At 36.8% G+C, this 13,728-nt stretch overlaps 1 protein-coding gene across 5 annotated transcripts in view; it reads right to left on the reverse strand.

Annotated features, from left to right (window-relative positions):
- Positions 1 to 1,976: 1,976 nt before the first annotated feature.
- dlgap2b (discs, large (Drosophila) homolog-associated protein 2b) overlaps positions 1,977 to 13,728 on the reverse strand; it is a 95,366-nt gene continuing 83,614 nt past the window's right edge. For all 5 annotated transcript variants that reach the window (XM_028040202.1, XM_028040201.1, XM_028040204.1 and 2 more), the window contains 5 exons: positions 13,031 to 13,116; positions 12,539 to 12,945; positions 12,220 to 12,311; positions 10,165 to 10,317; positions 1,977 to 6,904 (listed from right to left, as the gene is read on the reverse strand). In XM_028040202.1, the coding sequence (XP_027896003.1) occupies positions 6,689 to 6,904; positions 10,165 to 10,317; positions 12,220 to 12,311; positions 12,539 to 12,945; positions 13,031 to 13,116 (954 nt within the window). In that variant the 3' untranslated portion in view covers positions 1,977 to 6,688. The remainder of the gene's footprint in view (positions 6,905 to 10,164; positions 10,318 to 12,219; positions 12,312 to 12,538; positions 12,946 to 13,030; positions 13,117 to 13,728) is intronic.

Consider the following 13,728-nt stretch of genomic DNA (forward strand, 5'->3'; position numbering starts at 1 on the left):
TCCATCTATTCCCCAACTAAATTGATATGTGTTTCAGATCTCTGTCCTGCCAGAACACTAATGTGTCTCCAAATTTCAATCATATGACCCGATTTGTAATGTTCAGTTGCAAAGTGGTTGGCAAGCATGTTCAAGAACAACACAAGAACCACCAGGCTACAGTGTATCATAAACTAGGAAATGCTGGAACACCTGCCCTGATCTATAATGAAGCTAGTTTGATATCATAATAGACACTTTGTCTAGTGCTGGCCAGGAGCACTAGTCAAAGAACACTGTGCCAACTGCCCAGCATGGAGGTGGTAGTATTGGGCTGTGGAGCTGTTTTGCTACCGGTCGTATTTAAGCATTGTAAAAAGTTGGTGGAATTAATAAGGCAGATTACTAGCTTTAAATTCCTAAATCTTACATCACCTTAACAGCCAAATGTTTGATACTTAGACACAGTTGACTGAACAAGACATTATAGTAGATTAAGCAGGATAACATTGTTCTTATGAAATAGCTTTGACTTTGATTAAAATTTATGGGGCATGTTTAAAAGCTTGATCTGTGCAATCTCTACATTTTGCAATAAATGGATTGATCACATTGCTGTTAGAATTATGATGTGATCGATGCCTACAAAACACATTTGGTTTCTATGCAACTTACTATGGAAAATCTATCCAAAAAGCAGCTGTGCGTTATGCTACTTGTGTCTACATTAGAGCTTAAGTATGTATAATTCTTTCTGGATTAAATTAAATATCCAATTCAAACTCAGGCACCCAGCGCTTGTGTTTAAAAGGCATTGATGTATGTAACTAAATCACTAAAAGCTAAAACATAATATGACATTCATCCCGATGATGAGTTTAGGTGACTGATACTCTTTTACCACATTGTTGAATACCAAGTATTGGTTTTACATGATTGTATTTGTTATGTGGTAGGCTAGCAATTGAAAAAAACAACAACCTTTAAACAAATCAGTAACTTTTCTAAGTTCACAGGAGATGTGTTTAACAGAAGTCTTTTCTGATCAAATAAAGTGAAATAGGCATACAACCTATTGTGACAAACTAATCTTTAACCAGCTAAGGAATCATCAAATATTCCTTTGACTTCAGAAACCAACACAAAAACATTTGTAACACTTAAATGAGGGTTATTGCTTGAAAGGCAGAAACACTCATACATAGAGATGAGGTTTACACGAGCCTCACAGTAAATGTTCATATTTGCTTTATGCTTGGACAGAAACGAGTTCTGATGTCATCATGTGAATTATGAAAACAGAACAAGAATATTGTAGAGCAACAATGTTGGAAATAATGAAAGTTGAATGAGTTTACAAAAATCCTCAAAATCATGAGCGGAAACTTAACTGAGTAGTAGAGAATATGCCATTGCACTGCTGATCTAAAGTTCATGTGCACTGGATGGTTTTGGTGTTTACTAATTAGTCAAATATTAACATAAAATAAAATAAAACCACCATGTAATACAATAAGATGGTTATTTCAGCACCTAGACTTCTGTGAGGTTTAACTTCAGTGAAATGATCTAAAATATGGTGCTTTTGATATGGATAAAAAATATGGGTAGCAACTCTATAAGGACCTATTCTTGTGAGTCCTTGAAAGTCATTGTTAGATATTTAAATGTTAAACATTTTATATCAGTGTAAACTAAATACCAACTGGCAGATTAGCTGTATCCCATTCTGGTTGTGTTTCCCTCTGATGCATTTATCACAATGTACATGGTGCCTTTAGCGGTCTCTTGTATGAAGTTCAATCTGCACAGAGGCCTGCAACCTCAGCCACCCTGCAGAGGCACTGCTGCATAGTACACAGGCATGAAAAAGCGTTCACGTGGAGCTTATAACTGCTCCTAATAACGTTCGCTAAAACACTCAACCATGAGGTAAATAGCTCCAGGCCAGCCTGTCTGTCATTGTAATAAAATACCATTGCACTTTTTTCAGCTGGTTCAGTCTCCAACTCTAATGTACACCGAGATTCCAAAATGGGCAAACAGAAGGTGACAGTAAAGACACTTATGAATGAAAAAATATAATCTGAAACAATTACCTTCCTTTGATTAGTTTTTAAAGTGTTTTTTATATATGGATCAAAAAGTATTTGAAATTATACTAACACATTTACTAAGGTCTGAACCAAATACATTGAATTGTGACCAGAATAAACGTCAGCAATTTCTCTTCTTTGATGTCTTTTATCTAGACTATATTGTGCTAAATCAGGACAACTGAAACAGGCAAATATAAATGTTGTTCCACTTTTAACTCTGTGATCCAACCAAGCATATAGTTTCCAGCCCTTTATGAAGGTACAAACTCTAAAAGGTCTTGCAGTTCTTTCACAAACCTCAAATCAAATCATTTGCTCAGTCCTAAGAGAATCAAACTGTAAGGCACCTGAGGATTTGTCATGTACATAGTTGCCAAACTTCTAAGCCCCATATAAAATGGTTGGGAAAGTGAAGAAAAACACAGGAAACATTTATAGCAACTCAAAGATAATGGTACGAAAATGGCACCATGATATTATAACGTCCCTGCAAGATACTACAAGAAACACTTTGTGTGATTTCTGATATTGTAATTGTGTATCTTATACCCCTTACAATGTATTACTGTAGATGCGTAGTCATTTCCAACACTGTCCCTGTAACTTCTAAGAACATCCTGGTGTCAGGATTTCAGTCTAACTGTGAAAGCAGCTGAAGTGACATGATTTTTCACTCAAAACACTATGAAGTTGTGAGTGTATTTTGAGATAATCCTTATCACTTTGCTCTTGCATCTCAGTCCCACCTCTTTTAAAGTACCAGAACACAATGTCCCAAAGGAGGAAAGATAATGACAGATTTGACTCATACCAACTGTCACGCAAGTAAAACAGAAACACGAATTTAAAGCTGTGAGAAGCTCAGTTTAATCTTAATTTAATTTAAAACCTGCACTGGTGATAGAGGCCACCAGATCAGCAGCAGTAGACATGATGGAGTCACAGTTTGCAGTCTGTGGGAAGTAGACTTTGTCTGACTTCAGTCAGGTGGAAGAGCAGTTAGATTGTAAAAGTAGCCCATCAACCGTCGCTCAATCGAGATTAAACAACTGTGGTGTTTTCAGCAGATGCGTCCTTCTACAAGATGAGTTGAGATGTTGATAAAAACAAAGGAGAAATGAAGATGAAAGACTAAACAGGAAGTAAAGCTTCCGATGACAGTAAGAGTGGCCACTATGATCTGAAAAACCTTTTGCATAAGTTCTCACATTTTTGGGAAGCAAATGTGTTCACTGAAGGTCTTGACCAAATTTTAAAAACATAATGTGATAAATTGTAAGTATTTTACATTACATTGTTTTAGTGTCTAATTCAAACATAAGAAACACAGCCAAGCTCAAATCATGCTCAAAATAATTGAAAAATGGCATTGTGTGTTTTTTTCCCTCTCTACCACTCTGCCACAACATAAATCATTTTAAGCAAAGTAATATAAACAATAATGTTGAAAAAAAAAGAGACCTGTAAAGACTAAGCCCTTACCATCTTAACAGTTTATTGTACGTCTATAATGCACTGGACTTATTGAGCAAATGTATGCTGCGATCCCTTTATTCTATAGTGGGCACACATCTATAAAATATATTGTTTTTTTTTTTTGCTTAAATTAGACCTTTAAAGTAGTTAACACAACCTGAAATAAATAATGTAAAAATATTTGTAATAAGCATATTTATAATGTATATACAGATCAGTAACTGTGTCATTTATTAGGATTTTATGTGATAGACCAAGACATTGTTTTAAAGTAGAAGGAAAGTGATTTGTGGCTTTCCACTTTTGAAACAAATTAACACCCGAAAAATGTCAAGGTAATTTTCTATCTACTCTAATAAACCCCAAAATAGATTTAGTTCAGCCAGTTGCCATCAAATAAATACAGCTGTGGAAGGGTTGTTTATGAATAACAATTTTTAGTTCACTTTAGGTTTTAACTAGGCCTTATATTGGAATTCATAATAAAATGGTTGAATACAAATGTGCGCCAATTTGCAGATTTATATGTGTAAAATATACTATCCAAGGAGTGTAAGGGGTGTACATACTTCTGTAAAGCACTGTAGCAAAGTTAATGATATATCTGAAAAAAGTTCAATCTATTTACTTTGTTTTAGCATTTTCTGTGAACTCGTTCTAAACTTTCTATGTTCTGAAAATGCTACACTTTTTTTGTGAGTTCAGGCTCAATACCCAGTTGCTCATTTATGAGCTAACAAAATTCAACTCATTAAAAAGTAAATAATATGTTTGCCCTATTTCATATTGGAAATTAAATATACAACAATTTGCATGGACAAACAAATGATATCAAAACACCCTGTCATCCCGTTGTATTTATTTGAAATTTTCGCAATCCCCGATCTCCTGGGACATTTTTTGCATCAATGTCATCTCTACATTCATTAGTGTTTTGGTAAGGCCATAGGGTAAAGGTTTCAGATTTAGCACACTCATCCTGGAGTAAAATAGTCCAGCTCATGCTGAGCCTCGTTGCCAGTAGAAATTATAATTAAATAGTGTCCTTATCCTTCTTAACTTTTCACCACCTCATACAGAGAACGCAGACTGCTCCCCACCGCTGAACGTGTTAAGATTAAAACAGGAAACACTATGACCCACCATGATCATGGTGGCAACCTCAGCATTTGTTTTAATTACCTGAGGTTGGACTGGCAAATGGAGATGAGTGGGAATGAACTGGAAGTGTGAGGAAAAAAAAAACATGAACCATGATGTATCCTTAATTTTATTTTAAACGTTGTTGGAATGTCAAACCTGTTTTCCCTCCTGCTCAATAATACTAGTAATAATAATGTTATTCATCTCAGTAAAACTCCCTTTACTTTATTCTGGGCAACAATCTGAACTAAAACAACTGTCTCCTCATTTAATTCACTGAAAGTAACAACATTGCAAAATTGTCACACTCAACCATCGGGGAGACATGTTAATAAATCTCAGTGTAAAAAGTACTGTTATTTGTGTGTGTGTGTGTGTGTGTGTAGGACTGGGTGAGGGACAACAGTGTTAAGAGTAAAAAGCAGCACCATTTATTATAGTAACTGAATATTGTTAAAGTGTCATTTGCACCTGTTTTCCCTAGAACTACACAAGCAGATCAAACGAGAACAGAAAGTCAGATGCAGTGCAGAATGGAAACTCTCAGCTAAGAAATATTACTTAATAACCAGGCAGACGATCTGTCATATCAACCAATGCCTGTTATTACCGGAAATAGTAAATGTATAGCATAAACTCTGAAATTGGTCTTATGATAGATACTATAAGTAGAATTAAAAGTGTTAGAATCATAAAAGCTTACTTAAAAGTGGCATTAATGCCATTAAAAAAAGGAAACAAGGTGCAATTTCTACAACTTATATATAGAGATATATATATATTTATATATGAAATTCTGTAGTAGATTTTTCATCTCTGTTCTTGCAATTCAACTGCAACAATATCACATGAGCGTCATAAACTACATTTCCCTTGGAAATACAAACATGAATATTATAAGGTGCAAAATGCATTGGTTGAAATAACCTTTTTCAGGCTGTGTAAATCTTTTTTTTGTTGTTAATAATTCATATTTGTTCTGCAGTGGAAATGTGGACAGCAGCTAGTAATTCACACGTCTTTAAAAAAGTCCTAAGACTGAATGGTATTGCAGGGATGGAAATGATTTCTGGATGGATTCTTTAGTGTTATTTTTAATTTTTTTTTAAATCCTAGCCGGCAACAATGGCTAATGGCTGCAGCACGACTGATTAAAGTACGATCAAAGAAAAATATGTGAAGTACTTGCCACATCAACCATGGCAAATTGAACGCTTAATTTTAAAAAGTCAAACTCTTCTTCAGGTTTTCACCGTATTTAAAAAAATAATAATAAGGAAAAAGCAAAGAAATTTAAAATTATACTGCAAAGAAATAATATGGTAACTTTGAGTGATAGAGGAAACACAACGGGTGCTTCAGCCACAGACCATTGTTGCCACCAGGGGAAAGTAGCGCTTTGTTTGTCTGAATGGAAATAAAAAGTGTTTTTGTCCTTTGACACAGTTCGGGAACAGCAATAATTTAGGTGCACCAAAAAAGACAAAAGAAGTCTTAAAATTGATTTAATTCGGGCAGCTGTTATTTTACTTTATGTTAGCTTATTCTCAGCCGTTGGCAAATGTCCCTGTGATATTTAAGATACAGTTGGCAAAGGTAGATTTTGTGGACATTAACAACCTCTGTATTTATTATGTTTGGCTGGTACTGGGTGACTTTTAGCTGAAGAATATCAAATAAAAATTGAAAAAAAAATGTTTGCTGTATCATTATTCCAGATTATCGGGACTTAAAAACGTGGTCAAAAATCAGACTCCCATGTCTTTAAGATGGCTGCATTTTATCATTCATCACTGTTGTCATTTATGTAGATAAAAAATGGGATAACATTTTCTGTTAAAATCTTTGCCTAGTGTATTTTCTTTTCAGGGACAGCCAGGACAGCATGTAAAAAGATTCAGCAAACAGGAGACATAGGGCAGATGTTGTGCCGCGACCTGCTGGTGTCAGATGGAGATGGACTACAGGAGCTAAGGAGGATTGTGTGGACCTCAAAGCCGCGTTTGGGCCTCTGGGATGTAGATCTCAATGCTGTCCGCCCTCTCCGTGGCTGAGTTCTGTCTGAAAGAAGCTGCTCGTTTGGCAGCCATGAGGCGTCTGCGGGCTTCCTGTCGCTGGCGGTCCTGGAGGTCAAGAGAGCGCTCCCTCATCATACCACCACGGCCCCTGGCTGGCCTCTTTGGCAGAGGTGGGGGCCACTTTTGCTCCTTGGGACACATAGAGAATTGATTACACCCCTGAAAATAAGTCCCTGTTTATTCCAATTAGAAATAAACACTTGCTTATATTCTATGGTGTAATCTTTGCACGTTAGTGGGAATTGCTCTTTATCTACATCTTATGCAGTGCACACTTCCTCCGTTAGCATACAAATGACAAAAATAGACATCAATGATGACCGTTATGGGAACTATTTGTGAATTAATAGCGTTTTTCATAGCTTTTAGCCTGTCACAACATAAAAATTGGATGATAAAAATTCACTTTTTCACGCGTTTAATCAATCATATAAACACTTGAAACTGAAGGAGAGATAAAACGGCATATAGAGAAACATCAGATTTTTTCTAACCATCTAATATTCAATTCGATCAAACTCTTCCTGTTTACGTTCAGTAAGGATTACCAACAAATCTTTCTTTTTGCAAAAATGATTTTCAAATACATGCCCTTAGACTTGGGGTGGTGAGCTTTAGACTATATGACATGGGTCAAACATGTTGTGTATCATTCCACATGTTTCCCACAATGCATTGTACAAACTTTGACCCACTAATGTAATGAATGAGGTTTGTTGCCTGTCTTCTTGGACTGAGATCAGGCAGTTGTGATCATCACTCCCAAACACTGACTCTGTCCCTAAGCCACTTTGTAATTAATTTGGCATTATATGATTTGGGCCATTATCCATTTGGACGACATATTTGTGTCCAACCTTTACTGTCTCTGCTGATGCCTTGAGTTTTCCAGAGAAAACTTTCGTGTAATGTTCTTTACTCACAATGCCATCTACAGTATGTTGTGCAGTATATGAGTCACTCATGAAATAAAATCCTCACACAATATTTTTTGCAGATATATTGTACACCAACATTCATTATAGCCAAGTATTTCAACTTTAATTTCATCAGACCACAGGAGATGTCTCCAAAATTTAAGCCATTTGTCCATGTGTGCATTTGCAAACTGTAATCTGTGTTTATATATTTCTTGTGGAGTGACGGCTTTTTCCTCACAGAGTGGCCTCCGAGCCACTGAGTCAGTGGCACAAATTCACGCCAGTATGACTGACTAGGTGTCACAGTATATGTTGTTTGTAACTCTAAAAACAGTGTCTCATACACAGTCAGGAAGAACTTACGCTGCCACTGTATATCAATTCATTGTTGTTGAACAATGAATAAATAAACACAACATTTTCATAAGATTGTGACAGATTTCTGAGGGCAAGGGTAAGGCTCTATGACCGCAAGCTGGTGTTGGTTTAAACAGTGCCTGCCCTGATCCAGTAAGGCTATGCGTGGAACATCTGTGTCACTGTGAGGGTTAAGCTCTACTGAGCTCGCTATGTGCCTGCAAAGTGCTGGAGGCAGTAGAGTGTTTATAGCAGAAAGTGTAGAATACAGATAATTACCCAAGTGCCCCAAACGATCTTGTTACTTCTTAAGTTGCAATTACCAATTAAATGGATGTCTTGCAGCTGTAGGTCCCTCATCTGCAAGCACCACTTCTATACATTTGCCTTAATGTACGTTATGTAAAGAGTGATTTAACTGAAAGCTTAAATAACCACGGTATTTTGCATCTGTTGAAATTTGTTCTTCCCTTCTAGTAATAATTTGATTAAATTGGTAATTCCACCTTGTTTTAAAAATGACAGTCATCTATAATGAAAGCCTGCATTCACAGTAGAACAAGTAAAATATTTTCCTCAAATTTAGAGTATTGTCTGATTTGATCTACATATTCAGTTGTAGACAGAGTTGCATCCAGCACCAGGTTTTAAAAATAGCTTTTTGTTTTAGAGAAACAACTATTAACAAAGCTTCAAAAATTGCTTCTTGATGATTTGTCAAAATAAAACAAACGCATTCATGTGTAGCAAGGCCTTTAACTCCCCAAAGTAGTTAAGCAATAAATCCTTAAAGGGCAAAAATCTTACTAATACTGAAAGTGTGAAACACAACTAGGTGACAACTGACCTTTCCATTGCTTCTCAAAGTAGTTTTTTAAAAAAAGACTTTTTAGCCACACACTTTTCTAAAATGGAATGCTCTACAATATGTATGTAAGATGATGTAGTAAATGTAACTCCAATCAATTGAAAATCAGTTGATGTCTTGACCAACAAAAATAAATTCCAATGGAGCCATGTCTCATGGATGTTGTTTATTAGCAACTCCTACAGGGACAGAGTGAACACTCTTACTTTCCCCAAACAGTCTTTTGGCAGGAATTGGTTCCAACAGAAATCTGTGTTGGAATCACTTCTTGCTACAGGATTATAAACTAACTGGTAAAGCCTGCTAACTGGGAACTTGGCTTCAAGGGAATCAACAGCCCAAAGTTGAGGGACAAAGATAGAACATATTTAATGCCAGAGCTATATTTGATGCATCTCTAAGTTCCCACCCAGACCATCAAGGTAACTGCAACTATTGTTTGTGAGCATAAAGTTTCTCAGATTAAAATGTGTTCATAATAACAATGCGAATAGGGTGTGGATTTATCAGGTTTCAGACTCGCAGATCACTGACCAAATTTTCTGAATTTTCTTCTCTTTCCCAGAAAACTCATTATAAAGTTTCTATTTAGAATATTTGCTACAGCTACCTTCCTTCAAAAATGATATGCCTTTTTTCGTTTCCATGCCCAATTTTGGACATAGGAATAAGTATAACTGACAAACTACAAGCCAAACACAACGGCAAAGAATCAGTGGCAAAAGAATATGACGTAGTATTTTTGAAAGATAACATGTTAAGTAGTCACATCAAAGCCTGATTGAATACCAAGTGTCAAGTATTCAGACATTGATTAAAATAAACTTTCCTGACAAGTACTCAAGTGTTTCTATGCAAAACGGAATATTTGTTTAGTGTAGTCTCAAATTATTTGATGAATATTTTACAGAAGTGACCAAATGAAATTAAAATGGGAAAATAATCTATAGCTGTAGATTACATTGTAGATTACTTTCCCCATTTAATTGCCTCTTTTTCCAAAGTAAAAGGGATATGAATTCACATCATGGATGTTGATGGTTGCTTTAATTTAAAAGCAAACTTAACCATCAGCACTCTAAACTAAAACAGATGCTTCCATCTTGTTAATACTCTGACCTCCTGCTGGTGTAATGCCTAAAGATGAACACTGACGTTGTTAGTGCAGTTTCCTCTTAAGCTGTGCATGTTCATCTGGAGTCCATTAAGACTAATTATTACGAGCGTGTGGAAGGAAATGATACCTTCTTTTCGGGGCTCTCCACCAGCTGCCACTGGTTGCTCTTGATCTGCTCCAGCTCATCAAACTTGGCAGTGACGTCATCAATGGTAAGCTGCAAAAGGTCCCAGAATCCAGCCAGGTCCTGAGATGTGGGTCGAGGCATGGCACTGGGGTCCTAGGAAACAGATGCTTGTAAAAATGCAAATAAAATAAGTTTTTTCTACAACTAACAGAATGGAGAATAACTCTCCATATCGTCAATGCAAAAGTTTCAATCTCAGTACTTTTGTAGATATTCCTTGGACTCCCAATCATTCAATTATGGTTTGATTTCCCAATTACAACCACTATGTGGCAGTATATTACCAGTGATCTAGTAGTACACTTGTGAGTCTATTTTAAACATGAACAAGAGAAAAACAAATGTAGTACAATTGCTCTTAAATGTTCTGCATTGATTTGTACAGCATTTGAGACATTTGAAAATAAAACATTGGCTTTCTCTGGGTCATGCCAATTTTAGTGTCAAAATTGATCCTTTTGTAGCAATGAATGAGGTCATCAGATATTTTCTTAGTATATGTGATCATGCAACTGAATAGACTTTTGTTTTGGGCCACAATTAAAACATAATTCACAGATTTTCAACAAGGTTGAGGCCATGTGGATAACAAACATTTGATGTTGGCCTAATTTGATTTTACTAATACCAATATGTGTTTGGGATGAATATCCCAACTAAACCTATTTCAAAGGTATAGTATTTGAGCCTGGGTCTAATAAAAGCATGAATGGTTTGTTATGTTTTCCCTGCAGTTTTTTTTGTTGAGAACATATATATAAATATAACTGAAGATAGATGTGCATGTAGGACCCTTTATGATTAATTATGACTAAATGTGGACTAGAGTAGTTTAATTATAAATTTCAACTTGCAGAATATGGTTTTTAAGAATACTGAATAATTATTCCACCCGGTAAAAAAGCAGCAAACTTCTCACTGCACGATCACATGCAAAAAAAAAAGGCAAATGCTAAATGTTTTAGGAATTATTCAATAATGACCCAGTCAAAATTTTCATGACCTTTGAATTATAATTTTGAATGTCATCACCAGTTTTGAAGTTCTGTGTTTTGCACTGTATAAATCTGAAGTAACAGCACACAAAGACAGACAGACAGAGATAGAGAGAGCCCTGTGACCATTGTCTCAAACAGCAAAACACAAAAACAATGGGAGCTTAAACCAAGAAGTGTTTCATCAGCTCAAAAGTTAACAATATTCAGAGCTTTTTATAAACACTCAGTGCAGTTCTTCTACCATTCAAAGAGTGAAACAGACTCATCTGCTTCTCTTTGAAAGATATCTGAAAGCTCGGGGCAATCTAAGACTTGTCACTACCAATGTAAGACCTAATTCATCATCCTATTATCTTTGAGGAGAGCCAAACAGTAGGGTTATTCAAAAGAAGGAAAAAAAGCACAAAACAACACAAGTTATTAAGACAACAGACTTCATCCACCTCCACAATGATGCATTTCATTTTTTTTCTTTTAGTCTTATCTTTTAAGGCTCTGATTAAGTCTGTTTCTCTCTCTTTCGCTGTCTGTTTCTCCCTTATCTGCAGAAACATCCCACTCATTGAACTTCATATTCTGATATCAGCTGACTCGGGGGATAGTTAGCATCAGAAAAGGTATGAAGTATGAGCAGACGTGACATGAGGGCTAAACAGTGAGAAGGTGATGCACTCCATTATTCAGACCCTGAGTTCCCATTCAACCTGCTGCCTCTGTGCATTAATGGATTGCCTCAACACAGGTGCTGTTTCCTATTGGAATTCCCCTTTCGTCAACTGTGGGTCAATAGCAGCAGAGTGACTGCTTCACCATCGATCTTTGCGGTCTATTTCTGAGAAGGTGCACAAATGCAACGTCAGGACAACTACCATAAAGTTTAGAGTGGGTGAGGCCAATCTACATGCAAATACTGCTAACAAAAAGCAAAGATTAGCCTTGCTTTTCCTGTAAACAAAATGGATATCACAAGGATAAAATGTATTTGAGAATTGCTCACCAGATTCTGTTGGCACAGCCAGTAAAACTGCTGAAACTTTTGAGACATTAGTAGCTGAGCACTTCCAACTGCACTCCGGATTTTTCCTAGGACTGGAAGACAAACACAAAGTCTGGATTTATTACCGACAGCTTGGCAAAAGACAGAATGATGAGCAATTGGCTTTCAGTTGATCACAATAAGCAAAAAGTGTGCGTCACAACTCTTGTCAGCGTCACTGTTAATACTACGAATATTTACGGTGGCTTCACTGCTGTGACACCAGTGTGAACCATTGACATCAGAGAGCAAAAACCCCGGCTGCCTTTGGGACACTCACTCTCCTCTGACAGGTCATGTTCCTCTGCTTCTCTTTCCATCTCTTTGCACCATTCCTCAAGCCTCTTTGTTTCATTGCGAAGGAGTTGCATGAACCAGCTGCCATCCCTCCGGAGGGGGGATACTCGGCCTGAGTCGGTACTCTCCAGGCTGGGTTCCACCAACCAGGGTTCAGGCTGGGGGCTGGAGCGCCCACTGGAAGGCCGATAGTCCTCCCTATAGCTAAAAAGACCCTGCGTGCGGACAGTTCGGATGGCTCCATACTGAGTTGGTGTGCTGGGCTCAGAGTGGCGTCCAAAGGCGCCACCGAACTGCAGGCCTTTGTCCTCCATGGAGGGAAAGCCTTCCAGCTCCAAGTCTGCTTGCACCGCAGTGGTCACACTGTTGGAACGCTTGAACCTCCCGTGCCTAGGAATGACAAGAAGGACATGAAATATACCAACTCGAGACAGAAAAGGACACGTATTTTGACACTTTCACCTGCCTCGCATACCTTTTCCTATCTTCCACCTGGATCCCTATGGAGTGAAACTGAGGAAGACCTTTACTGTCAGCCTCAGAGTCTGTCACAGTCTCCACCTGGGAAATACACACACCAGTGTAAAGCTGACCCTCATTTCCAATACAAATACACACAAACATGTTAAATAACAAGGATTTGCATTAGCTAAGAAACTTGATATACTATTGTATTGATATACAATTGTACACATATCATTTTGTTTATATGCTCAACTTTAACCTAATTATCATCTTTTTTAAAAGTGGTTCCATTCTCCATCTTGTTATTGATCCAATTGTAGAGATGGATTACATGCAGGTGGACTTTGAAGGCAAATACATCGCACTGCATTTTATTTAGGGTTATCAGAATAAAGGAGGCTGAATGCAAAATGACCGTCAAAGTTTATAAGTTTTTATTTGCAAAAAACATTTTGAAAATAATGAGTCATTGTAACCCACCTAATTTAGGTTCCACTTTTTTTTGGTTTATCAATTATAATCTCAATAGGTCTGCAGTTATAACATGGCAAAATACAAAAAAACATACTGCATATAAATTCTTCTGTATATTATGTTAAAAATTTACTTGAGTTAGCTTTTCTGCCAAAAATGGCAGACCACGTTGTTATATTTTGTGAAAAACTTCACTTGTAAGTTCTACTTTTCAAGGTGACTAGAACAGAAATT

This window comes from Xiphophorus couchianus, chromosome 15, assembly GCF_001444195.1.
Source record: "Xiphophorus couchianus chromosome 15, X_couchianus-1.0, whole genome shotgun sequence".
Classification (NCBI taxonomy): Eukaryota; Metazoa; Chordata; class Actinopteri; order Cyprinodontiformes; family Poeciliidae; genus Xiphophorus; species Xiphophorus couchianus.